The 27,607-nt window shown below is 42.8% G+C and overlaps 2 protein-coding genes and 1 long non-coding RNA gene across 5 annotated transcripts in view; 2 read left to right on the top strand and 1 right to left on the bottom strand.

Annotated features, from left to right (window-relative positions):
• Nucleotides 1-1,359, bottom strand: part of PCNX2 (pecanex 2) — a 289,788-nt gene extending 288,429 nt beyond the window's left edge. For both annotated transcript variants that reach the window (XM_038533888.1, XM_038533889.1), the window contains exon 1: nucleotides 1,173-1,359. In XM_038533888.1, coding sequence (XP_038389816.1) covers nucleotides 1,173-1,325 — 153 coding nt within the window. In that variant the 5' untranslated portion in view covers nucleotides 1,326-1,359. The remainder of the gene's footprint in view (nucleotides 1-1,172) is intronic.
• Nucleotides 890-22,891, top strand: LOC119871441. Its single transcript, XR_005357784.1, has 3 exons — nucleotides 890-920; nucleotides 21,165-21,264; nucleotides 22,292-22,891. It is a non-coding gene; the product is annotated as an uncharacterized LOC119871441 (long non-coding RNA).
• A 2,622-nt stretch (nucleotides 22,892-25,513) lies between these two features.
• The window catches only part of MAP3K21 (mitogen-activated protein kinase kinase kinase 21), a 51,779-nt gene continuing 49,685 nt past the window's right edge, over nucleotides 25,514-27,607 (top strand). Inside the window, exon 1 of one of the 2 annotated variants that reach the window (XM_038533886.1) lies at nucleotides 25,514-26,385. In XM_038533886.1, coding sequence (XP_038389814.1) covers nucleotides 25,539-26,385 — 847 coding nt within the window. In that variant the 5' untranslated portion in view covers nucleotides 25,514-25,538. The remainder of the gene's footprint in view (nucleotides 26,386-27,607) is intronic. The other variant, XM_038533887.1, reaches the window with a different exon arrangement.

The following is a 27,607-nucleotide window of genomic DNA, read 5'->3' as shown; positions in this document are numbered from 1 at the left end:
AAGGTAGAGCCAAAATTTAAGGAAGGCAGCCTGGCTTTAGAGCCAGAATTCTGACCCTCTGGATAAAATGCCAGAAAGAGTAAATGGGAGCCAAATCATGCACAACCTCTAATGTCAAACTTGGAACCCATCAGCTATGCAAAATGACTGAGGTTTTTGCTGGGGAGAACAGGATTAAACTACATTTTAGGAATAAAGTCCTTCAAGAGACACATCAAAATTAGATTCTTGGCACATAACATTTAACAAGACATGGAAGCACCTTACCTATACAGCTTCTCAAGTAAGGTTAAGCATTGCTTCAATTGGGTATATTTAATTTACCCAAGAAGGTCATCTATGCAGTTATTCTGCAAGCACTCAATTATGGTAACCCTATTAAAGTGTCAAGCCCCAAGCAGGTGCTGTAATACATTAGATTTACCCATTATTGTATCTTCCTATAGATTTCTTTACATAGCAGTGTAGAAACTGGAAGTTAAGTAATTGCTTATTGAACCTGCCTTCTCAAAGCCAAACAGGAAGGGAGGGGAGAGAGAAGATCAACAACTGAACCAGGTTTGCTTTCAATAATTCATTTTGCATTTTGGTTCTCATGCCCAGCTAACCAGCCAGAGGCCTAGGATTTTCCACCTACAAAACAGGTTCAACATCCGCCAGCGACAAGCGGCGTCTGACTCATCCTAACAGTCAGCATCAATTCTTAATGAGTCTCAGAGCTCAGTCTCAAAGTCCTTTCTGCTTCTTGTGCTGCCAGTGAGTCCCTGGCCCCCTTTCCCTTGTCCCAAATTCCTGAAGACCTTCTTCGGTCCACCTATTTTCTTTTAAATTGAGCTAGAACCGACACACAATGTTCTATCCGTTTGTGGTGTATTACACAGAGATTCGACATCTGTCTACAGAGCGAAATGGTCACCACGGTGAGTCCAGGTACCGGGGTCACCTTACAAAGTTAATACAGTATTATTGGCTGTAGTCCCCCGTGCTGTACACTGCGTCCCCGAGACTTCCTCGTCTTCTAACAGCGCGTTGATACTTCTTAACCCCACCCCTTAAGAAGCACCGCCAAGCCTTTCCGTCGGGGAGCAGGCAGACACGCGGGTTCGGGTGGCTCCCCCCGCACCTGCCTCCATCCTCGCGTCTCCCCGGCTCGACCCCCGCCCCCAACTCACCAGGTGCAGGGCCAGGGGCAGCAGCAGCAGGAACAGCCACAGGTAGAGGTGGCAGCTGTTGGTGAACTTGCTGTGCTCCGGGTCGTGGTACCAGCCGCCGGTGAGCGCGGCCCACACGCCCTGCCGCAGCAGCTGCAGCGCCTGGGACACCATGCCTGCCGCCCGGCCGCCCTGCCCTGCCCTGCCCCGCCGCCCCGCCCCGCCCCGCCCCGCCCCGGGCGCCCCGGGCTCTAACACCCGCGCCCCCGGCCGCCGCCGCCGCCGCCGCCGCCGCCGCCCCCTCCGCCCCCTTCCGCCCCGCGCCTGAGCCTCGAGCCGCTCCTCTGCCCCGACCCGCGAACCGCGGCGCCGGACCCGGCTGCTGCCGCGGGGCAGGTGGGCGCCATGTCCGAGCGAGGAAGGATTTTCCCAGGGTGCTCAGAGGCGAGCGCTCAGAGGATGCTCCGGAGGCTCCGCCCCGCGCCCGCCCAGATCCCGCACGGGCCTGCCTGCGCCCGGGCGCTTTTTTGATTTATTTGTTTTTTTATTTTTTACTGGTGTTCTGTTTGCCAACATACAGAATAACACCCAGTGCTCATCCCGTCAAGTGCCCCCCGCAGTGCCCGCCACCCAGTCACCCCCACCCCCCGCCCTCCTACCCTTCCACCCCCCTCCCCCCCCAGTTCGTTTCCCAGAGTCAGGAGGATTTCTGAGTCCCTCCAGCCTCTCGGCTTTGGCTCTGCCCGCTGCCCCCTCTTTTCCTCCCCATCCTCTTATTAGGGGTTGTTTTCGAAGATGTTTTCATGCAGAAGAAATAAATCTAAAACCAAAGATGTTTTCATGCAGAAGAACTAAATTAAGACGCAATCTTTTGCCTTTTCCCCCTTTGCCACCTGCACCAAAAACATTTACGTAACCAAGCTCCTCTCACACACCACTCAATGTAATTTCTCCCCCTGTGTGCTGCCTGCACAATGTCATTCTCCTTGATGAACCACTGATCTCAGATGTTCCACTAGTCAGCCTACCTGGGCCTTTGGCACTGACCTTTTTACCTCCCCGACCTTTAACCCACTTCCCCTCTGTTGTCCAACTTGGCAGAGATAACTGCTTTCCTGGAATAATTTCAGGAGCCTTATTTAGACTCGTCTTTTTATATTTTGCCTAGAACATAATCCCAGTCATCAAATGAATATTTTAGGACGTTAGTCTAAGTCTTTCAATACTGTTCAGATAGGAAGACCCACTAGAAGGTAACAGTGAACTAGTAATCTTTAAGCTTTTATACTTTTTCATACTTTATAGTAGATAAATTTCAAATTCTCTTCTGAAAGCAGGCTTTGGACAAGAAACAGATAAAGAGGAACTCATCTTTAGAGTGAGGAAAGGAAACTTTCATTCTTAGGAATTGATAACTTCACGTAAATGAGTTTCAGATTCTTGAAGATAGCAGATTTTGGAAAGGGTGGAGATAAAGGGGAACTTGTCTTGCTTATGAATGAGCAGAGGAAGTCCTGTGTGAGTTAGGGCCTCTGGGCAAGAGCAAGGATTAGAAGATTCTATGGTCCCCAAACAGGCCTTTCCTGTATCTTCTGTCCCAAACACATCACATCTCTTCTCTGATATGTGTACCTGTGTATGTCCGGACCATGTTTCAGTGTGCAGCAGCATTTGCTTATGGCTGCCTTAGCCAGGCCCAGTAAAAGCATGCCAGCCGTCCTATGCTGAGATGAAATAAGATAAGATCCACCCTGAAGCACAGGCCTGGAACATGTAAATCCATGGGATTACAGCAGAAGTCTCATACTGGTGTGTATGCTGTTCGGATTAACCATTTTTTTCATCTACTCTGCATTCAATCTGCAGGAATGACTAACCAAAATGTAATAACGCTGCTCTCTATATTGGAATAATATTTTTCTCAAAGTCAAGAGGATACTTGTTATATGGCTTGAGGCTTGAAACCTACCAGGTGCTCTATAAATATTTAATGAATGAATGTATTGATCACCTCCACAGGAAGACTCACACTAAAGGATCACTTTCATGTGCATGGGTCCAGGGGGAATGGCCGTGCAACAGGTCCATTCCTGCACTGAAGGAGTGCCCTTATTCATTTGTGCCTGATTCATCAAATATTTATTGAGCACCTACTACCTGCCACTCATTTTGTTGAAGACTGAGGAAGTAAATATCAATAAAATATAATTATCACCATGAAGGAGTTCACAGATTACAAGAGGAATCAGGCAAATCAAACAATACTTGCAACAAGATAGTGTGTACTATAACAGAAATGTAAAAAAGTACCCTGTTATAGGAGGTCATTGGGAGGTTGTAATCTCTGATTGACCTGAGAGGTGGGCCAGGGCTAATGGAGGCTCCTTACCCCCACACACATACCCCACCCCCACCCCCAAACTTGGAATATATGTTCTACCCACCTTTTTCATTCTGAGAGCCAAATCAAGGATTCAGACTTGAGAGAGAAATGTGTTATTGAAGCCATCTGGACTGTTCACACAATTGAACTGTGTTAAGGCCTCTATATAAACTAGGATTCTGGCGGGTAGGTATAGATATCTACACATTTCATGGCCGCCAAAGACAAGCCATGTGTATAAGTTCCCTTGCTTATTAAAACTGCCACCGGGGTGCCTGGGTGGCTCAGTCCATTAAGTGTCTGCCTTTGGCTCAGGTCATGATCCCAAGGACTCTGCTACTCCCTCTCCCTCTGGCCCTCCCCTTGCTCATGCACTCACACATGTGCTCTCTCTTTCTCTATCTCTCTCAGAGAGATATAAATAAAATAAAATCTTTGAAAAAAAAAGAAAGAAGAAAGAAAGAAAGAAAGAAAGAAAGAAAGAAAGAAAGAAAGAAAGAAAGAAAGGAAGGAAAGAGCTGTCACCTACCAATCTAGAGTGGTCTGTATCTTTCTTTGGTCTCTCCTCGCCCTCTCTGTATGGGGGCCAGTTTCAAACTTCCCCTGAGAACTCCCAAGGTTGCAAGGTCAGTTTCTTGGATCATATGAAATTCTTCTGAACTTATCCTTGGCAATAGACAGGTCTTGAAAGGCATTAAGCACAGATGTGACATGAATAGTGCAGAGGGGAAATGTTGAATACTGAAGCCAGCAAGAGTGGATGTGATGTTGAGGGATTAAATATGACTTAGGACTTGGAAAACAATTTGATTTAGAAGCAAAATAATAAAGTAACATTCTGTTTGAGGGTGGGGTGACTATGCTATAAAATTAATCAAGACATGGAATGTAAGCTGTTTAGCAGGGTGAAAAAAATGACTACTCTGAATTTGAGTTGCCTGGGGGTGTGGCAAGCAGGGCAAGGTGAGTATGGTTCTGGAGCTTAGTTAGGAGAGATGTCTGAAATAGGATTAGAGACTGGGGGGAGAACAGCATGGAATTCCATGAAAGGGAATGATAGGAGCCCCTGTGTGGCTCATTCAGTTAAGCATTTGCTTTTGGATCAGGTCATGATCCTGGGGTCCTGGGACCTAGCCCTGTGTTTGGCTCCCTGCTCAGCAGGAGACTATGCTTCTCCCTCTCCCTCTGCCTGCTGTTCCCCCTGCTTGTGCACTCTTGCATTCTCTCTCTCTCTTTTCAAATAAGAAAAGAATCTTAAAAAAAAAGAAAGAAAGAAAGAAAAGGGAAAGACAATCTCCTGGAAAAGAGTGTGGAGTACAGAGCAGGAAAACTGTGGATCACAAGGGTTAAAGGCACAGGCAGGAGGAAAGGAGAAAGGAGAATTATAGACCCAGGTGGACCAGTTATCACCAAGGAACTATACAGGGAAAAGAGCAATTCGAAAAGGAAATGGTTAATGGGGTCAGGTGCCATAGTAGAGACCAAATGCAAAGACTGAACATTGCCATTAGGAGTGACCTATGCCACTGCAGCTTCAGGACTGAAGATAGTGACATGGGCAGACGCCTAATTACATTATATTTTAAGAGTGAACATGTAGCAAAGAAGCAGAGGCAACCAAAGTAAGCTACTCCTTAGAGACCATGAAGGGTAGATGTGATCTAAGTGCAGGTACAGAGTCAATGAAGCATTCCTTTTAACAGACTGGCTTTTTTGTTTCCATCAAGGATTGATTAATATATGCACAAACAGGGGCAAGGACATCCACCTAAATAGGAAGCTGGAGATCACAGTGTTTCCCTTCTATAGTACTATGTGTTTATTATGGAATATCTTTTCAGACAATTTGATTTGTCTGCTGAAGTTTAGGATTCACTTTAGAAGGAATGAGAATTTGCAAGGAATTCACAATACTCCTCTCTTTGTACCAGCTCACCACTGGAGGACACGGTTGCTCTGCAAAGTTCAGCTGTAGATCTGTGCTTTAAGAAAAGGCATTCCATACAGGATTTGATAACGGCCCAACATCTAAGGATTGGTTGAAAGGATGCTGAAACCAATTAGCACAGACTGCTGCTACAAATTGGCCTTTAATACTGGGGGAAAGATAAAGCATGTTTCCTCTCCACTGCTCTGCCTTTCCTGGATAGTCTTAATCTACTCTCCTGGCTTTAACTATTATGCATGTGTTGATGATCTGTAATCTATATCCAGCCCTGATCTCTTTTCTAAACTTTAGATTTACATCCACTTGGGTGCCCCCCACCTCCAGGCCACAGCATATTCACACATGAACTCTTTGGCTTCTCTCTTGTTGGTATTTTTCCTCCTGTGCCTTCTGTATTTTGGACCTCAGTCAATAAAGCTACCAGCAGCCACCTAATCATTTAGAATGCAGGGTCTATCTTAGATTCCCTCTCTCTCTTGCCACCTCCTTCAATCATCAAGTCCTATCAATTTTATCTCCAAGTGACCATTAACTAGATATGCTTTGCTCTGTCCTTACTACCAAAGGTCCTCAAGATTTCTCCCTTGAACTATCTCAGTGGCTTCCTAATGGATTTTCCTATCTCTAACTTAACCCCCTATGTCAATTAAGTACACCCAGGGGGAAAAAACAACTCTGGCTTTCAGAGATCATTTTACATGGCAAATGGGAAAGCTGAGAAAGTAAGCAATGGATGATAAAGCAGCTGGAGATGAACAAAAGCAGAAGCAGAACTCCAAGGACTGGAAGTAGGACTGTCAGAACCAAGAAGTCAAGGATTGGCAACAGGAGTTAGAGCCATGGTAGTGCAGGCTGGAGAGAGCTGGAGCCTGGAGCACGTGCAGCTGCCTCAGTAAACCCCACGACAGGCAATGGGGGCATGGTGGGGTAACAGTGGGTGTAATACATGAATACCCTGACTTCTTTTCTCCAGACTTCCAATATCCTACTTCTCACTTCCATTGGCCAAACCTACCTGGAAGCCATAGTATACAGAAACCCAGGGAATGTAATTACCTGCAGTAAAGATCTAGGCAGGTGAAGGAAAAGGCAAAGAGATTTATATAAAATATAAATTCAACCCAGTTACTCCCTCTTAAAATGTTTTCTATCACTTGCAGAAAAAAAAATCAAAAACCAGTTTAGTGCCACATAAAGCCTTGACTTCACCGAATTTTTACCATCTCATCTCTGGAAACCCAAACTACTTACGTTTGCACACATCATGTTTCTTCATGCGTTTCTGCTTGTGTGGATGCTTTTCTTTCAGCAAGTCAATATATGTCAGTGTATCTATCACACGCACATATGCACACATGGGATTTTCATTGGGATTATAGCTAAGTCTACTCGTCAGTTTTTAGAGAATTGGCATCTTCTGAATATTGAGCTTTTCCTTTGATGAACAAGATGTATTCCTTCATTTATTAAGACCTTCCAATAACATTTTATCATTTTCTATGTAGAATTTTTGCATACTATCTATCAGCACTCAGTGTAGGCCACGATCTAATTGGCTAGGGCTGAGGGAGGCAATGTAAAACTGAAATATTATGGAACTGGGATTAATTGGAGTTGAAATATTAAAATTTACATGGGAACTGGAACAGCACCCCTTTATGACCAGAAGCATATCCAGACTTCATTCCATAGGAACTGCCTGCTAAATGAAGTATGTTTGTCTAGCAGCCCCAAATGTGGGCCATCTAGCTGGAATGAGGGCAGTGAGTGACTCAGCTCTGCTTGGGTTACTATGACATAAGCAGTGTGGTAAGGTGAAGTAAGATGGCTTGGCAGAGCAGTAAAATTTCTAATGTCCTTGGCTTTCCAAGGCTCTTTCACTACTTTGCCTATCAATTGCAACTCCAAATGGATACTGACAACCTGAAGTTTGTTCCAGCAGAGAATGACAATATGGCTGTGCCAAAAAGCAGACCCTAGTGAACAAACACCAGTAGTCTATAGTGCTGGACAAGGAAAAGCTGATAAAAGTATTCATGCCAGCTTTTATCCTGGTATGCCTACCCACTAACACTAGTGAAGAGGTCATCTTGCTGCTCAAGGATCCATGTTGTTTGTCTGCCAATCTGCTTCTGGTTCATGGGCCCCAGTGAGGCTCATTCTTGCTCACTAACTATTCTAGATGAAAGACTCTTTGGCCTCTAAGAAGGTTCTGCATGTGAGCAAATGGAAGAAGTTGTATTTGCTACAGAAATAAAATAGTGATTAAGAGGATTTGTCATAGAGATCGTATTAGCTACCTCTCATAGAGCTAATGACAATTAATCCTCATTACTCCAGAGGACCTCATTTATAAATATGAGCAAAAAATTTAAAAATTTAAATTTTCAAGATAATTAAAAATTCAGAAGCTAACCATTCTAAGAAAATGGTCCCCACCAAAATAGGATGCATGAAGAAAACAAAAGAGGTCCTTAAAATTGTAATTAATAGGGAGGGCTGGGTGGCTCAGTCAGTTGAGCATCTGACTCTTGGTTTTAACTCAGGTCATGATCTCATGGGTCATGAGATCAAACACCACATAAGTCTCTGTGCTCAGCAGGGAGTCTGCTTGAAGTTTCTCTCCCTCTGCCTCTCCTTCTCCCCATGTGCTTGCTCTCTCTCATCTCTCAAAAATAATAGATAAATATTTAAAAAATTATAGTTAATATTTCCCATGAGATTTGAGGGAATATTGGACCAATTAAAAACAAAATAACAAGGCATTAATGAAGAGGAGAAACTGGAAAGTAGAAGAGAATTTCGGTTATTAACACAGCTTGTGAATATCACTTACAAACATTTTCAGGAAAAATGCTTATTAACTCATTCTATGAGGCAAATATTTCCCTGATGCCAAAACAGATGAAGATATGATAGGAAAAGGAAGGTACAGAGTATTCTTTATTCCTCTATAACAAAAGCAAAATCCTCAATCAAATATTGGCACTCTGAATCCAAGAACATATTAAAAATATTACATACCCTAAGTATGTAGGAGTTATCCCAGGAATTCAAGGTTGGTTTAACATTCTAAAATCAATTAAGCATTTGAGGATGACCCTAATTTCTGTGTTACAGGACACCATGAATACCCACTACACTCTTGTGTACTCATTCTTGGAGCTCCTGGAAAATACACTTCATCAAAATGAATGAATACACTAGGGAAGGGAAAGTTATAGAACACAAAGAATGAGCTCTAGGAAAATAAGAAAGAATTACTGTGTAACAGCTTACAACAGAGCCTAGAGAATAACTAATCCAGATGAAGAATCAAGATGTATTTTGAATGCAGTATCTGTAACAATTTTAGGTCTATTTAAATATTTCACTTCTTTCAACTTTTTGGTAAATTGAACTTTGAAAAAGAATTTGTCCATCTCACCTAAATTTTCTACTTTATTGGCATAAAGTTGTTAATATCATCCTCTTGTGATTTTTTAAAAAAAATACACAATGTTGTGTGTCTTTTCATCCCTAAAATCCATTATTTGTGATTTCATGATCACTTAGGGATTTATCAAGTTAACCAGTCTTTATAAAGAACAGATATTTGATTGTGTTGATCTTCTCTATCAAATCTTTGTTATTTTGTTGATTTACATTCTTAATTTGCTTTTCCAGTTTTTATTGTATTTGAGCTTACTTTGCTCTTCTTTTTCTAGCATTTTGAGGTAGATACACTCATTTGGTTTTTGCTACCCCTAATATAAATTTGAACCTATGTAGTTAAACCTGTGTAATTAAATCTATAAATTTTTCTCTAACCATGGTACTAGTTGCACTCTACAAATTACATATATATGTTATTGTTTAGTTCACACAAATTCCATAATATATATATAATTATATATATACATATATATATAATTGTTCAGTTCAAAATACTTTCTAGTTTCCATTGGGATTCCCTTAATCCACGGGTTATTTAGAAATACATCACTTTAGAAATATATATGTAGTAATATAAATGAACATTTTATAATAATATATGATTTTACATTTAACTCTAGAGAACGTACTCTAAATGACTTCAATAATTTGTTGAGACTTGACTTATGACAAAGAATATGGTCAGTTTTGCAAATCTTTGTATGTGCTTTAAATGAATGATTATCTGCACATTTAAGATGCAGTGTCCATTCCACAAACGTCCATTGATTAAATCTGATGCTCATAGAGTAGGTATTATTTTTTAATTCATTATTTAAATTTAATTTAGTTAACATATAGTGTATTATTAGTTTCAGGGGTAGGTATTCTATTGTGAAGGAGGAGATGGAATAAGAAGGAAAAAAAGAAAAAGCAAGTAGCCTTCAGTCATTTGTAGCACTAGGTGGCACCAGAACACTGCTTCATATATAGAACATTGCTCTCATTACAAAGCAGGAAAAGATTTTAAAAGGGTGAGTTTGGTACTCCAGAAAGCTTGTCCCCAAAAATAACAGTTCTACTTTTCACCTGTTTAATTTGTTCATGTCCTGTGAAAGTCAGTGTATAATGTGTTTTTTTCAGAGTAACTATTATTATTTATTTATTACATTATTTTTTCCCCTTAACTTCTGTGCAAATTAGTGTCGCTGAAGAACAGAATAAAAATACTGGAACCCAAGGTATATTCTAAATTAATTAAAGAAACCTTAAGAAAAGAGGATTTTTCCTGGACATTAAAACAGTACATCAGGTCCTCACCCTAAAATGACCAAAAACAATAACAAAAACAAACACCTGACATCAAGATGGATGCTAAGGCAGATGACATCTGCAGCCACAGAGTAAGGACCTCGGTGTACTCACTCTCCCACAAATATGATGAAATGTGAAATCGATCATTTCAGAACCCTGAAAATTAACCAAAGCCACGGATTGAATAGCAAATCATCTATCCAAGAGAAACTATTGAACGTAGGTAAGACTGTGGGGTCTGTGCTGTCTTAACAGGGGCCCAGTAACCTGCCCCTGTTTCTGTAAAATATTTCTGTAAAATAGAAGAGTGTCCCTTAGGCTGAAATGAAAGGACACAAGACAATAACTTGAATCTACACAGAGAAATAAGGGACATCAGCAAAAATAACTACCCAGGTAAATATAAACACACTATAAACACACTTTCATTCATAACCCCCTTACACTCCTATCTGTTTTAAAAGGCAACTGTAGCAGTGCCTGGGTGGCTCAGTTGGTTAAGCAGCTGACTTTGGATTTTGGCTCAGGTCATGATGTCTAAGTAGTGGGATCCAGGCCCACGTTGGGCTCTGCACTCAGCAGAATCTACTTGTCCCTCTCCCTCTGCTCCTCCCTCCGCTCACTCTCTCTTGCTCTCACTCTCTCTCTCTAAAATAAATAAATAAATAAAAATTTTAAAAGGCAACTGTATAAAGCAAGAATTACAAAACTGCTACTGTAGGGCTCATGATAGACCAAGATATAATTTGTACAAAAAAGAATAGCATAAATGAAGTGGGAAGGAACAGAGTTATGTGGGAGCCAAGTTTTTTTTTTTTTTAATTTTTATTTATTTATGATAGTCACAGAGAGAGAGAGAGGCAGAGGGAGAAGCAGGCTCCATGCACCGGGAGCCCGACGTGGGATTCGATCCCGGGTCTCCAGGATCGCGCCCTGGGCCAAAGGCAGGCGCTAAACCGCTGCGCCACCCAGGGATCCCGGGAGCCAAGTTTTTAAATAAGACTGTAATTAAATTAATATTAATCTGACTTAGAGTGTTTTACAGTGGTGATTTTAATCCCCAGTGCAACCACTAAGAACCCAAATTTTAAAATTACAGTAAAAGAGGGTCATCTGGGTGGCTCAGTCAGTTAAATGGCCAGCTCTTAATCTCAGTTTAGGTCTTGATCTCAAGATTGTGGGTTCGAGCCCTGCATTGGGTTCCACACCCAGCATGGAGCCTGCTTTAAAAAAAATTTTTTTAAATGTAAAATTACAGTAAAAGAAGGAATAAGGGAATTAAATGGTGTACTAGAAAATATCTATTTAGCAATAAAGAAGGCAGTAATGGAGGAATAAAGACCCCAAAAAAGACATAGAATATATAAAAACAAATACCAAAATGGCAGATATAAGTCCTACCTTATCAATGATTACAGTAAATGTGAATAGATTAAACCTGCAATCAAAAGACAGATGGGCAGAATGGATTAAAAAGAATAATCAAATGATATGTTATACAAAACACACCTCAAATTCCAAGATAAAAATAGTTGGAAATTAAAAGAGTTGGGGTTCCTTTTCAGGGAGATGAACATGTTCTAGAATTCTAGTGCTGTTGGTTGCACAACTTGAGAACACAGTAAACACCTCCGAACTGGTGCTTTCAGTGGGTGAACTGTATGGTGTGTGAGTTATACTCAATAAAGCAGTTTTTAAAAAAACAAAACCACATAAAACCAAACCAAACTATACACTTAAAGGCCTCTGACCACTTTCACACTATATAGTGAAGAATATGTTTAGATTCTGAGGTTTCATTTTCCATTGGGGTGTTTACCAGTTCTGTCAACTTTGAGGAAGCTATGATGATAACGAGCACCCAGAGGGTTTCTGGAACATGAAAATCTTCTTTATTTTTACCTGGGCCATGACTACAAGGGTGCTTGCTTTCCAGTAATGCATTACTCTGTGTATATATGTTTTATACATTTCTCTCAATGAGTGCTCTATATTAAAATTGTGATTTTTTAAAAAGAGATAGATTCTACTAAAGTTATCAAATGTCAAAGATGAAGAATCTTGGGTAGACTAGGAAAAAAAAGAAGAAAGAGAAAGAAAGAAAGAAGAAGAAAAAAAGAAAGAAAGAAAGAAAGAAAAAGAAAGAAAGAAAGAAAGAAAGAAAGAAGAAAAGAAATACCTATTAAGAGAAAATATTAGATTGGCCCTCAGAATTTTCTTCAGAATCATATAAAGTGAAAAATTGATGACATCGTGGTTACAAACTTCTTTGGACAAGATCGATGTAAGTTTTTGCTACCATCTCAGAATTTTATAACACATAGTAATGGCTTCCACTGAATAGTCTCCTTGGGCCAGGCACTATTATTAGCATTTTATATACATTAACTCATTTAGTCTACAAAACAACTCTTTGCTGTAGGAGCTGTAATTATTCCCATTTATAAATAAGAAAACAGGCATGGGTAGCATAACTGATATTTATCAATTATGTACCCCATTTAGATAGAATATATCACCATTTCAGACATTTACAGAGCATTCATAAATCCGATCATATACTCATAAAAGAAAATCTCAATAAGAAGAGGAACAATACAAATAGTATTTTCTGATCTGAATTTAGTAAAAGTAGAGGCTAAAAACCCATCTAGAGAACAAAACAACCCCTGTCATCTAGAATTTTCGAAAATTATTTCTTGGGACACCTGGGTGGCTTAGTGGGTTAAACATCTGCTTTCATGATCCCAGGGTCCTGGGTCTGAGCCCCACCATTGGGCGCCCTGCTGAGTGGGAAGCCTGCTTCTCCCTCTACCCATACCCTTGCTCATGCTTTCTCTCTCTTTCTCAAAATAAATAAAGAAAATCTTTTAAAAAATTATTTCTTAAAATCCTGTTGGTCCAAAAAAAAAGAGGTAAAGGTCACAATAATGGAATACCTAGAAAATTATAAAAACTTGGTATATCAGGAGTGCCTGGGTGGCTCAGTCAGGTAAGCATCCAACTCATGATTTTGGCTCAGGTTGTGATCCCAGGGTCATGGGATTGAGACCCACATTGGGCTCCCTGCTCAGCGGGGAGTCTGCTTGTCTCCTTTTGCCCCTCCTCCTGCCTGTTATCCTCCCCCCCGCCAAATAAATAAACATATCTATAAAAAAAAAACCATGGTATATGAGAACCCATGGATACAAAAAAAAATAGCGCTCAAAGGCAAATTTACAGCCTCAAATAATTATGCTATGAAAAATGTGTACAGGAGACCACTAGTTGTGGTCTATGGCTATTGTCCACCTTCTTCTGAAACAGTCAATGTTACACAATGTGTTTGTAATTCTAACCTAATATTTAAGACATATAGGTAAGTCATGTAACATATACAGACCTCTTAAAAATCAACAACAAAAGACCAACCAGAAATGGGTAAAAGAAAAAGAATAGATAGTTCACAGGAAGGATAATTCAAATGACTCAAACATCCGAAAAGATGTTCAGTCTTAGTCACAGTAAGAAATATAGTTTAAAACTATGGAAAATCAGTGGTCCCTATCAGCTGTCCTTTGCTTTTTACAAAGAGCAAAGCTCCATTTTGCCCTTTGTTGAGAAGGATGTAGGGAAACACTTTGTGGTGAGAATACAATGTGGTACAACCTCTAGGGAGGACCAGTTAGCCAAATCTATCAAAACAGCAGTATACACACCCTTTCATTCCATAATTGACTCCTAGAAACTTATCCCACTTGTGTGCTTGCACCTAAGCGAATGGCAAATGTACGAGGATCGACCCTGCAGCACTCTTTGTGACAATAGAAAATTGGAAGCAACATAAATTCCCATCAAAGGACACCACTAAAGTATAGCACAGTGAGTACTATGTGGTGGTCAGAGAGAAAGAGACAACTTTCAATGTTCTACTACCAAATGATACCTAGGTTATAATAAAAGAAAATAGGTTTAAAATAATGCATAAATAAATGTAGATTTGTACGAATCCACGTCTGGAGAGATACAAATTTAATTCATCAGCAAAGAAATGCATGGCTGGGGAGTTGGAGGGCGTGTAGAAGAGAAATTTAGCTTTTCAAAGTATATTTTTATATGCATAATTTAAAAATATGTATATAGATAATCATTAGAATACAGGCAGAAGATTCTCTAGGTTCCTTCTAGATGGATCCTAGATGTGGTGAATGTAACAAGACAGAAGCCTCTAATCATGAGAAAATAACCTACTAGAAGACTGTTAATGCAGGATTGGAATCCATCTAAGTAGGAAAAAAAACAAGGTTTCCATACAAAGGTTAATATTAAGAAGAATCAATATCCAGGACAAGTGGAAGCTAGAGCTCAGATTTTACCTGTTGAAAACAGCATAATTTGCCAGTATTTTTTCAAGATGTTTAATTTCCAATCTTTGAAAGGCTGAAGCTGTTTTTTTTTTTTTTCTTCTTAAAGGGCATTCTTACTGTTAGTCTAGAAAACCAGTTTGCCCAAGAGCATTATCAGATAAGAAAACATCCCTGAAAGAGATACTTACTGGAAGCGTTCCCTCACTGATCCCTCAACTTTATCAAGTGACTTGAGAAAAGATTAGAAAGACTTCAAATAATCCTGTGATTAAGTAGCAACCACAAAACCGTACTTTACATTTACAGGACACAGGACTGTTTTCAAAGGATTTCACATTGATCAGGTCCTTCAGGATAATATAACCAAACCAACAAGGTAATAGTAACACCCAGAAAATCAAGAAGTCCACATCATGACGCAGATGCTATGGCTTTAAGCCCTGGAAATTCTTGCAGAGAATAAAACTAACATTGAGGCATGAGGAATGACAAGAATGGATTAAACCAGAGTAGTTGTAACTGGTATGTTCCACATTTGTGTTTAAAGCAAGGAAGTTCAGCTGTGTTCGTTGAAGAGTTCTAAAGACATTTCTGCAGAGATTTTAAAAAGACTGAGTAAAAGTCTTCACTTCATGAGAGAAACCTCAACTACATGGATCAGTGCTGAATTGGCCTACACTTCAGCATTAATTAGAAAGAAATGCTTGGATCTATTTAGTGTTTTTCTTCTAAGAATTTCAAAAGAGAGGTTTCATTTTGTTATTTCATGAATGCTCATGGTATTCATCAACTTCCTAAGGGAGCAGGTTAAGAGTCTTCTAATTTTATACCTAGATTTTAAAAATTGGAGACTATAAACAAAAGCTCAAGGTCACTACAAAGGTCAGTGTGTAAATTGGCTTTTGTTGTTTATCCCAGTCTGGTTTAGGACGCTTACAGATCTGATATGCAGGAAAATAGATCTGATATGCAGGAAACCATCATTTTCATAATGAGTAAGATAAAAGAGCAACCTCAGAGTAAGTTTACTCAGAGTAGAAAAGTCAACTCATAAAAGCAGACCCATGAGTCCAAGAATCAGACATTCTGATCAAGAACATTAACTTACTGTATGTTTCGTAATGTAAATAGCAAGCTGCTGGCCTTAATAAAAAGTAAACATGCCAAAAATAAACCCATTATTCTATGGTTTTATTCACTATGATCTTAGAATGATGACTTGCTCTTTTTTAAAAAAATCACCTCTGTCTCTGTGCCCTCTGTTTATATTTCTAGCGGGTTATGAAGAATTAGTCACTATATTTGAAAAGAGTCCAGTAAAGTATAAATAAAACAAATATTGATAGGACAAAATGTACAAAAATGGTAACTCAGGGTAGAATGGCAACCTTCCTATATCAGGTCCAAGGTCGTGAGCTTTGTAGCTTGACTTCAGAAGAGATATCTTGGAGGGTTTAAAAAAGACCTTGGCTTTGTGAAGCAACTCAGATTTTTACATTGTTGTGTTATTCAGTGAAGCAGCTCATTGTCCGTTTGGGCAGCCCTGACTGTAATCTGTAACTTTAAGCATGGACAGGCAAGGCTCCAGTCTTGTGCAGTGATTAAAGTTACAGAGATTCTAAAACTCACGATTACGCTAAAGCTAAAAGCCAGCTGAAACTTTGGGAATGTTTAGTAACCAGACACAGACTGAATCCAAAGCTTTACCACTTAGAATTCAAATCAATGAGTGTTAACTTAGCATTGTGGCTGTAATCATCACCGTATTATTACTCATTTAACCCCGCATTCTTAAGTTCATGAAAAGGAAGCCAGAGAACAAGATGCAAGAGAAAAATGCTAATTGACAATCTCAACGCATGCACAAAGTACTTCTTGTGACTTTTCACTCATGCTTCTTTTATAGTTACTCAACTACAACGTTGAAGTCATGAGTTGGGTCTTCCAGAGGGCAGGAAAGTCAAAGTGTACTGCGAACTTCCTTGTGGTATATGTTCAACTGATTTTTCTCCAGATAATTATTGTCAAATTCCTTTATCTCCTTTTAGTTTTCTTCTGATCTGATCTCACCTTATCAACAAGGCCACCCTGTCCACCCTACTGAATAAGACATGGACCTGATCATTCCGCCTTTGTCCCCATTCCTGATCTGTTTTCTCATTCTCCTTTTTATTTTTATATAGCAGTTATCAAATTCTAACAGACTACATAATTTATTTATGTATTCTAATTCCCATCTACTGCATCTAAGATAGAAGCTTCATTGTGATAAAGAACTTTGTTATATTCTAAGCCCAAGTACCTTGATAAGTGGCTGAAACTCAAAAAAACAAGTGTTGAATGATGAGCCTGTTCATTCTCTATATTCTGTCCTATTTCAAATACAACTTATCTGTATTGTTGCTTGGTTTTATTGTAGAATAATCCATGACAGATAAATACGAAATCTAATGACATCAGGATAAATTTATAATTTGTCACATATACTCATAACTCTGTTTGCTCAAAAAGCATTATGTTTTGAGATGCGATATTCCCAAGAGTCTTAGCAATTACCATTCCAACTTTTAATTCTTCCCACTTTGTGAAAAAACAATTTAAGATTTTGTATTTATTCATTTAAGAAAGACAGAGAGAGCAGGCGAGCGAGAGCACAGCAAAGGGGAGGGACAGAGGGAGAAGCAGGCTCCCCAGTGAACGGGGAGCCCAACATGGGGCTCAATCCCAGGACCCTGGGGTCATTATCTGAGCTGAAGGCAAATGCCCAATCAACCCAGGCACCCATACTTTGTAAAAAAATTTTAACTTTTGTTGGCAGATGAAATTGATTTTTGGCAAAGGAAAATAAACAAAATGGAAACAGGAAAAAAAAGGGTAAATAGGCTTTCTGTTTTTTCTTCTAATGGGTCCTTCATAAACAGTAACTCATATTAAAATAATATGAGCTAACATTTCTTAGCCCTAATTAAGTGCTAATGCTTTAGTATGGTAGTTTAATAAATCTTCAAAACAATGACAGGAGGAAGATATATTGTCCTACCATGTTGCAGAGGAGACAATGGAAGAGCAAAGATCCAATATCAAGTCATGACAAAGTCAGGATTGGAACCCAGGACTGGTTTAACGCTTGCTGTTAATCACAGTGACATAGTCCATTTTGTTGCTCAGCAGTTGATGACAGGTTATACCAAATCATACCATATTGGTAAAACATCACACATACCATCCCCTAAACGTAATCGGAGTAAGTAACAACAGGTGTCATTTGCAAAATTCCAGGATATCAATCAAAATGCTAGTTGTCTTAAAAAGATTGGCACAGGGGCACTTGGGTGGCTCAGTCAGTTAAGTGTCTGCCTTTGGCTTGGGTCATGATCTCTGGGTACTGGGATCGACCCACATCAGCTTCCTGTTTGCTTGGCAGGGAGTCTGCTTCTCCTTCTCCTTCTGCTCCTCTCCCCACCTAGGCGCTCTCTCTCTCTCTTTCTCAAATGAACAAATAAAATCCTTAAAAAAAAAAAAAAAAAGATTGGCATAGTACCAGATAGGAGCAATTAAATTGAGCTGTTAATACTCTTCCTAATATTCTTTATTTCACATCTCAAAGTATAAAGTTATCTAGAAAAATAACTAAAAACTCTGGGAAACCCAGAGTTTTAATCCCACCTCTTAATCTCAAATATTTGCCCATTTTTTAAAGAATTCACACACACAGTTCTTGGGGGGAATGTTTTTTTCCTTCCCACCTCTCCAGAGTTTCTCACTTCTCCTCACCCAGACCCCCCAGTGCATCTTTAAAGTTCTTTCTAATCGGTCTTCTTTCTCAGCTCTTCCCAAGACAAAATCCTGTCCTGCAGTTGAGTCATCTCAATAGCCAGGGTCTGGGAACCTGGAACTGCCGGTCACCTCGCAAACAGCCTCTTTTCTCACTGATCCTCACATCTTTCAACTGCTCTGCCATTCCACACATTCCACAAAATACGGCCCTCTCGCAGACGGCTATTTTCTGGAATCTGTTAGTCTTGGCTCCCAGATCCTCGATGGCAAGGGCCACTCTAGATTATCACCACCTTACTTTCTCAACTCTCATTTATGCCATCATAGACTACATCTCAGCTCTACTGAAGCTGAATTATTGAATGCCAGCGATTTCTCTAGGCCAATCCCACTAGCTACCCAGTGGGTAGAGTAGACAATTTCATCTCTGCCAAGAAAGGGATGATCTTTTCTATTAACTAATGAAGTTTCTTCAGGTAGAAAACTGGAAATAAAAGCAAGTGGGAGAGTCAACATCACTCTCTTAGCTTTTTGTCTTCAGGTCTAAGGCAAAGCCCATGAGAAAAAGCCAGTTTTCCTGGTTTAATGTAAAGGTTTTTCTATTTTGTGGACTTATTGCCTCTCCTGCCATGTTTTTGAAATGTCCCAGATTTGCCTGTACTGGGCAGAAGTACACTAGGGTCCTGAGCAAAGGGTCTCGTGCACCCATTTAAATAAAAGCCTAATCAGCAGAACTGTGTGTGGGATTTTTTTTTTTAATCCTTCCTTTAACTAGGACAATTCTAAACTTCTCAAGTCTCAGGACCCCTTTACACACTTACAAGTTATTGAAGACCTCAAAAAGGTTTTGTGTATCTTTATATATTTTGCGTACTTGTGTTCTAACTATCAGTAATTTCTTTTTTTTCCTACCAGTAATTTCTGTATTGGAAAATTAAAACTGAAAAAAATCATAAAACCTGCATTTATAGCTTTATTTTAAAATAACAACAAAACCACTACATGGCAACATGTAACATACTTTTATGAAACACATATTATTTTTTCCCCAAGCTGAGACATATATATAAGTTGACTGGCATCACTTCAGATTTTTGAAGATCTTTTTTCCACCCAGCTAAGTAGGAGATAGCTGCATTCTCTTCTATGCTTCTGCATTCAACTTGTTGCAAAATATTGTGCTTATGGAAATATATGGAGAAATTCCAGCTTGTACAGATATATGATTAGAATAAGCAGAAGCATTTTTCCACTTTTTATTTTGAGATAATTATAGATTTACATGAAGTTGTAAGTAATAATACAGAGAGAGTCTCTGTACCCCACTCCTAATTTTACCTAATGGTGGTGTCTCGCATAACTATATAGTACAATATCACAACAAGGACAGCAACATTGATAAAATCCAGTGAACTCACTTGAGTTTTGTGTTTTAAATTCATCGGTGTATGCATGTGTGTGTGTGTATTTAATTCTGTACCACTTTTTCACATGTGCACAACCGTGTGATCAGCATCCCAGTTAAGACACAGAACACTTCCACCCCATAAGTCTCTCATGCCATCGTTTTATAACCATGGTTACCTTTGGAATGCCTGGATGGCTCAGTGACTTAAGTATCTACCTTTGGCTCAGGTAATGATCCCAGGGTCCTGCAATCGAGTCCTGAGTCCTACTCAGGGGGAGCCTGCTTCTGCCTCTCCCTCTGCTCTCCTCCCTGCTCGTGCTCTCTCTCAGAAATAAATAAATAAATAAATAAATAAATAAATAAATAAATAACAAATAAAATCTTTTGAAAAACCAACCATAGTCACCTTCCAATCTCTCTCCACTGCCCTACCTCCTAAATATCACTAATCTTTACTAAGGCAAAAGGATTTTTCATAGCCTTCTCAAGGAAGTCATGGATACTCTGATTATTATTCAAAAACTGGACAAGTGGTATTCTTTGAGACTTTAGCTACAATGTAGAATCTGAAATCATTATTGATGAATCATAATCTGCTTCGGTCTTTTTTCCATTTGTGATTTTGTGATACCAAAAAGATATTGGTCTTTGGGGAAATACTGGTTCCTTGAGCTCTACAGATCTTTAAAATGTTGGTTTAGGTCCTTATACAATACCAAGAAGTCACATTTGTTAATAGCACTGCCTATCCTATCAGAAAAGACTTTTAGTGCTTGGGAAGTTATGGCGCTCATAAAAGAAGCTCCAAGTTTTTCAAAATCCTGATTTTTGCTGGGAAGCTCAAAGTTTATCATTGGCAACAGATACTATCATTGGTTTTCCATGAAATGATAGTCTTGCTCTGCTCATTTTCTGGGAAATGTCTCTGAATAACTACAACTTATCACTCATTCTTTCAAGTAAAAATAGTATTCCATGAAAAAAAGTGACTAGGTCTACAAACAGCTCAAAGGATCTCCCATGTGTTTTTTCTTAAACAGCCATCACATTTGGATATGCAGCAGAATTATATCACAGTGAACATTAAAGGCCTATACTCAAGAGTGAAGATTTGGGGAACCTGGGTGATTAGTTGATTAAGCGTCCAACTCTTGATTTCGGCTCAGGTCATGATCCTGGGGTTGTGAGTTCCAGCTCTATGTCAGGCCCTGAATCAGACTCTGCACTGAGCATGGAACCTGTTTGAGATTCTTTCTTTCTCTCCTTCTCCCGCTGTCTGTCCCTACTCTCCCCAACCCCACTGCATATGTGCTCTCTCTCTTTAAAAAAAAAAAAAAAAAAAGTAAAAATTTAATTAATAGTTTTTACTGTTTTATCAAGGATATTTCAAAGTGAATCTAACTTTTTTTTTTTTTACTGCAAGTCGTGACATTGAAGAATACAATAGCTACTTGTGCAATTTGGTGTCACTTCCTTGATTTGCTACACTGACCTTTGGTACAAATGTCAACACAGTGAAAAAGGTAAATCATATTTTGGTGTAATCATGAAAATAATTTTGACCTCGTGTATCCTCTGAAACAGTCTCAGGGTTCTCCTGGGGCCCACAGACTACACTTTGAGAACTGCTGACCTAAGATAATAGGGTTAGTGGTAATTGATTAGAGCAAGATTCCCTAAGAGAAGATGATTCTTAAGGACTGGCTCTCCTTCCAGAACCAACACTGATAGACACAATTTTTCAAGAGACCAATTCCATATAGCCATGCCCTGTTTTCCCTCATACTAGCCTGTTGTCCTCTTTGCCTGATTCCTTTTAATTTTTTCCTCTTGGTTCTTATTTTGTCAACTTCCATTTAAATGTGTTTGTCACCAAAGTTCTGTATTTCCACGCTGCTCTTCTTGTGTTACTGTCTTCCTGGTAAGACATGCTGCACAAGACAGAGTGGGCATGGTTAGAGCACATATCTTTAGGTTGTGCTATTTCCCCAACTGCAGGATTTGGTGGTGGAGGGGGGGTGGTGGTTAAAAAAAGACACAACAGTAACAAGTGATGACTTTTAGGATCATCAAGCTCAGGCAGACCCCATCTGTTGCTCAGAGGTCCCAAAAAGGGAATAGGTCCTAGGGGATCACACTGCTGGAGGTTCAAGGAGGGCCTCCAAGGTGGGTCCTTGAATGATGGTGTGGAGAGTTATAGTCACTTGGTACTCCTGTTAGTATCAGGTGCATGAGTCAAATGTGGGCTCAAGCTTAGCTAAGTTAAAAGGCCTCACTGACTCATCCATCTGGAACTGGAGAGGGCTGTCCTGGCAGGCAGCAGAGTCCCTGAAGGGCACAAGAAGTCTGCCAGGGTGATAGAACTAAGGATGCTCAGAGACTTCTTCCAGCTAAAGGGCACACACTGGGTCCCCCTGCTCTCTGCGTGGCCTAGAATAGTTCTCTATAGCATAAGACATCGCCTTAGAAAATTACTTTCAAAACTCAATTTCCTCCAACTCTGATTTCCTTTCTTTCTTTCCTTTTTTTTTTTTTTTTTTTTTTTTTTAGATTTTATTTATTTACTCATGAGAAACACAGAGAGAGAGGCAGAGACACAGGCAGAGGGAGAAGCAGGCTCTCTGCGGGAAGCCGGATGCAAGACTTGATCCCAGGACCCCAGGATCACAACCTGAGCCGAAGGCAGATGCTCAACTACTGGACCACCCAGGCGCCGCCCCCCCCATGATTTCCTTTCTGAGTCCCTGATTCTCTGATATTCCAACTATATAACTAGGTGCCCCCAAATCATCCCAAATTCAACAAGTCAAAAAATAACCTTCTCCCTAAAACCATTTCCCAGGTCATTTGACATCATTACCTTGCCCCTACTTGCTTAAGCTAGAAACCTGGAATGGGTTATCTTGAACATTTCCCACAAGCCTTCATCCAAAATTCTAAAACCAGAAAGCTCCGAAAACCAAAACTGATTCTGTAAGGTGGCATCAGAACTCATTTGGCAACAAAATGTAACTTGAAAGGTCATGAGGCTCTTTGTGGTCTTTATTTACCTCACCTGGTGAGATTATTTTAATATTTGGAGGCAGAAATATCAATGTATTTGATCATGGAGTGCTGTCCCATCCCCAGTTGGAAGAGTTAATATTAAGATATGTGTTATTTTATTAAAATTCTCCAAATTCTAAATTCTGGAACTTTCTGGATGCCTGTAATTGGGAGGAGGGGCTGTGGGCCTGTAATTGGTGATGAAGTCCTCTCGATTATTCTCTGCATATTGCATCTGGCACTTGTCTATTGCTTTCCTGATGCCGGTACCATAGGTTTCAGCCCTCTTTAATTCTCTTTTACTGTCCTAGCGGTCTATCTGCTGATTGTCTTATTTCTCACCTTGCCCTAGTCAAATTTATTGCTTCCATGTTTGCTAATCTCATCTTTAGGCAGTCTCAATTTAATCCTATAACTACTCTGTCCTAAAGCATCAAGGCTCCCCACCGCTCCCAGCCTTGTATTCCCAACCCCATTCAATCTAGTACCACCTTCTTCATATTTGCCATATCCATGTACTAACTGTACTATTTTAATTGTGTTTTCTTTGAAGTTGACTCGTCTTTCTTTATATCATTTGTTTGCATAAGAATCTTAATTTCATTGCTGCAAATGGAAAAAAAAACCATATATAGAAGACAACCATAAATGTAAGTGCTAGAAAAACAGAATGATTGTAGAAACTATGTTAGCCAAAGGGGCTGACTACAGACGCACTTGCTCTCTTTATTGAAAAGGGATATTACTAATAAGAGCTAATACTTTTGAGAACTTTCTATGTGCTCAGCACCTTCCACTTCTCTACATCCATCACCTCTTTCAGTCTTCTCAACCACCCTGTGAGGTAGGTACTATTTCTTATTATTCCCATTTTACAGATAAGGAGACCGAGCCACAAAGATGTAAAACAATGTTCAGGACCACACAGCCAGTAACCAGTATAATTTGAAGGAATGAAAGAAAACTGAAAAGGCAGTGACTTTCTCACTGTGTTATTATATGCCCTGTCCTCATAAAACCCCAGACCTTCACTCCATTCACTGGTGGCAAAGGACCCACACACTGAAAAACTCTGGCCTACTACAGGGCATTCTCATTTCTTTAGAATTTTTATAACTAGGCTTTCTTCCTTGTCTCATCGCTTTAAACATTAGTTAAATAAGAAGTACTGAAACCTGAAGGGGTTTCCCACATCTCCATCAGTATAGACAGGTGATCCACGATCAGGGCGGAAACTGTAAATGGGGATAGAACGGGGACGATGGGGCACAGAAATGAGTCTCCATGAGTCTGGTCTGGGCACTCTGCCCTTTCAGTAGCGCAGGGAGAGAAGGTGGGCTATCTGCCCGTCAAGATGATTTCAAAAAAAAAAAAAAATAATAATAATGGAAAAAATGACAGAGAAGAAAACACGATCCTGCAAGAAAATCCCAAAGTTCCACTGTATCGCTAAGACTTGAAATGATCCGTGCCCCCAGACATAAAAGCTTCACTTTGCATCTGTGTTCGGAGGCTCTGTCGTTCCTTGCACAGAGCGAACGGAGAAGGGTGGAGGCCCTGCTTCCCAGAATGTCCGTGTACACAACTGGTCCGCGCGCAGCGCCAGGTACACGCCGGCAAACGACCAGTCAGCACACCAGGGACGACTGGAGCTTCTGTGCACAGACTGTCTTGCTCTATTCGCCATTTCTGGGAAGAGATACATCCAAGAACTCTAGCACTCAGTCGTGGCCAAGGCTTCCTGAACCCAAACCTGCGGGTTCACAGGGGGCAGGCAGCCTTTTCCCACCGGAGGAACCAGTCAAGGCAAACGCTGGGTTACCCGTCACGAAGAAGGGGCTTCGGGGCCTATAGGGCTGCAGCCCCTACGCGGCGATCTGCAACCTACTCAGCTCCGTGCTGCGCGGTGCGTTTCCAATGCCCACAGTCTGGAAAGGGCCAGAGCTGGGCTACCTGCTCTGGGATGCGCAGTGCCCCTCCCACCGCCGCAACCTCCTCCCTCGGGTCACGCCCCGGCGCACCGGTCCTCTTCGGCCGCCGCACTGCCTTCGGAGAGCCACGGACTCCCCAGAGCCTTTCCCTTGGCTTAGTTTAAAATAATTTTTCCCGGAGACCTCGTGCAGCCAAAGCGGGCTCTGCCTCCCGGGCCTCGGGGGCGCGGCGTACCGGAGGTGTGGGCGGGCCCCGAGGGGGCGGGGCGGGCCTGCGCGGGGGGCGGGTCCTGGGGGGCGGGTCCTGGGGGGCGGGGCGGGCCTGCGCGGGGGGCGGGTCCTGGGGGCGGGCCCCGAGGGGGCGGGGCGGCCCTGCGCGGGGGGCGGGTCCTTGGGGGCGGGGCGGGCCGGCGCGGGGGGCGGGTCCTGGCGGGGCGGGGCGGGCCTGCGCGGGGGGCGGGTCCTGGGGGCGGGCCCGGGGGCGGGGCGGGCCTGCGCGGGGGGCGGGTCCTGGGGGCGGGTCCTGGGGGCGGGCCCGGGGGCGGGGCCGGGCAGCGGCTAGGCCCAGCCAGCCGCAGGCCCGCCGCAGGCCCAGCGCGCCACCATGGTGCGACAGCGCCCGCGGCCGCGGGGCCCGCTGCAGCAGCAGAGGCGGCCGAGGCGGAACGGGGGCTGAGGCCGGCGCCTCCGGGTAGTGGGCCCGTGAATCCCCGCGTCCCCGAGCCCGACGCCCCGCTCCTTGCCGGACCATGCGCGCCCCCGGCCGCCCCGCAGGCTGAGCCAGGGGCCCCGCACGGCCGTCGGCCCCTCGGCCGCCCCCCATGGCTTGGCCGGGCGCCGAGGGTGCGGCTGACAGGCCGGTGTCCCCGGGCCGGGGCGGCCCGGTTGGCTCCGCGTCGTCGTCGTCCGCCTCCTCCGGCGGCTCGGCCTCCGCCTCGGCCTCGGCCTCGGCCTCGGCCTCGGCGGGAGCGGGGCTGTGGGCCGCGCTGTACGACTACGAGGCGCGCGGCGAGGACGAGCTGAGCCTGCGGCGCGGCCAGCTGGTGGAGGTGCTGTCCCAGGACGCCGCCGTGTCGGGCGACGAGGGCTGGTGGGCCGGCCAGGTGCAGCGGCGCCTCGGCATCTTCCCCGCCAACTACGTGGCGCCGTGCCGCCCGGCCGCCAGCCTCCCGCCGCCGCCGCCGCCGCCGCCGCCCCGGCCCGGCTCGCCCGTGCACGTCGACTTCGCGCGGCTGCAGCTCCAGGAGCTCATCGGCGCCGGCGGCTTCGGGCAGGTGTACCGCGCCACCTGGCAGGGCCAGGAGGTGGCGGTGAAGGCGGCGCGCCGGGACCCCGAGCAGGACGCGGCGGCGGCGGCCGAGAGCGTGCGGCGGGAGGCGAGGCTCTTCGCCATGCTGCGGCACCCCAACATCATCGAGCTGCGCGGCGTGTGCCTGCAGCAGCCGCACCTCTGCTTGGTGCTCGAGTTCGCCCGCGGCGGAGCGCTCAACCGCGCCCTGGCCGCCGCCGCCGCCAGCCCCGACCCGCGCGCGCCCGGCCCGCGCCGCGCGCGCCGCATCCCTCCGCACGTGCTGGTCAACTGGGCGGTGCAGATCGCGCGCGGCATGCTCTACCTGCACGAGGAGGCCTTCGTGCCCATCCTGCATCGGGACCTCAAGTCCAGCAACAGTAAGTGGGCCGACGGCGGGGAGAGTTGGGGGACTCAGCCTTGCCCCGCGAAGCCCACCTCGTTGCTGGCCCTGGGCCGGCCCCTCCCCACCCCACCCCACCCTAGAGCCAGGTGGAAGGAGGCCGGGGTCAGCCTCCCGGCGCTAGCAGCACCACCTGCGCTGCCCTTCCAGGGCCTGGAGGTCCAGCTAGACCCTGGTCATTTGCTTTGGGGCACGTGACACGCTTACCTTGACTTTGCTATGTTGTTTTGGGGGCTCCTTTTTTTTTTAAGAAATGCAGATCAGACTTGCTTGCTGATGAGACAGTTGTAAAATAGCTGGATCTTCTGGAAACCTCGCGGTGCTGTTTGGCCTTTAGGTACAACAATTGGATCTGCGCGAACTGGAACCTTCCTCAGATTATGAGGAACCCACAGCCCCCCCTCTCGGCTTCATCACACTCTTTTCCTTCAGCTTACAAGCGCTGAGTTGAAGTCTCTCTTTACCACTTTAAATACGGCTTCATGTCCTTTGACACTTCCAAAGACTTTTTTTTCATTCAGACATCTCTGCACATGAAGTATGACTTTACCATTGGTTTGGTGGCTTGAGTGTTGATGAATCCTCTCGGGACAAGAAACACCAGTTTGTGCCAATATACACTTGCTGGCCCAGAGCAAGCTCTTGGTCCTTACACAGGTACTTGAAATTTTGAAGACTTGACCTGTATCGTTTACAGGTTTATAAGTCAGAGTGGATTATCTAGCTGTCAGTAGAGAACTGACAGATGAGCTAAACATGGATCCTATTAAATTTCACCTTATAAAACAGTAATGGGATCGCTGTTCAAACTTGGTTCTTCGATATTCCTAGGATGGGGTGAAATCGCATGAAAGATTAAAAATGCAGCCAGAACTGGCATTGACCTACTACAGCTGCATGTCTTTCACCCTGGTAAAACCTGCTGGGACAGGTGCTAACCCAAACGGAAACATTGTCCTTCCCCAAGTCTGCAGAAAGAAGAGTGACAAGAAGAAATGATGTATTTGTTTTATGTTTGTGTAAATCCCTTTTACTATTCACAATTCTTCAGCCCTGAAAGTCGCTTGAAAGTGACCAAGATAGCATTTTCATTATGGGAGTCAGAATGTGTAAGTGTTGGTAACTACATGCAAGCATTGGATACTTGTTTTAGATGTTATTTTATGACTCCTGCTAACCCTCAATATAAATTATAACCT

The sequence above is a fragment of the Canis lupus genome, chromosome 4 (assembly GCF_011100685.1).
Source record: "Canis lupus familiaris isolate Mischka breed German Shepherd chromosome 4, alternate assembly UU_Cfam_GSD_1.0, whole genome shotgun sequence".
In the NCBI taxonomy this organism is placed as follows: Eukaryota; Metazoa; Chordata; class Mammalia; order Carnivora; family Canidae; genus Canis; species Canis lupus.
The sequence above is the reverse complement of the archived record's forward strand: the minus strand, read 5'-3'. Positions and strand labels throughout refer to the sequence as shown.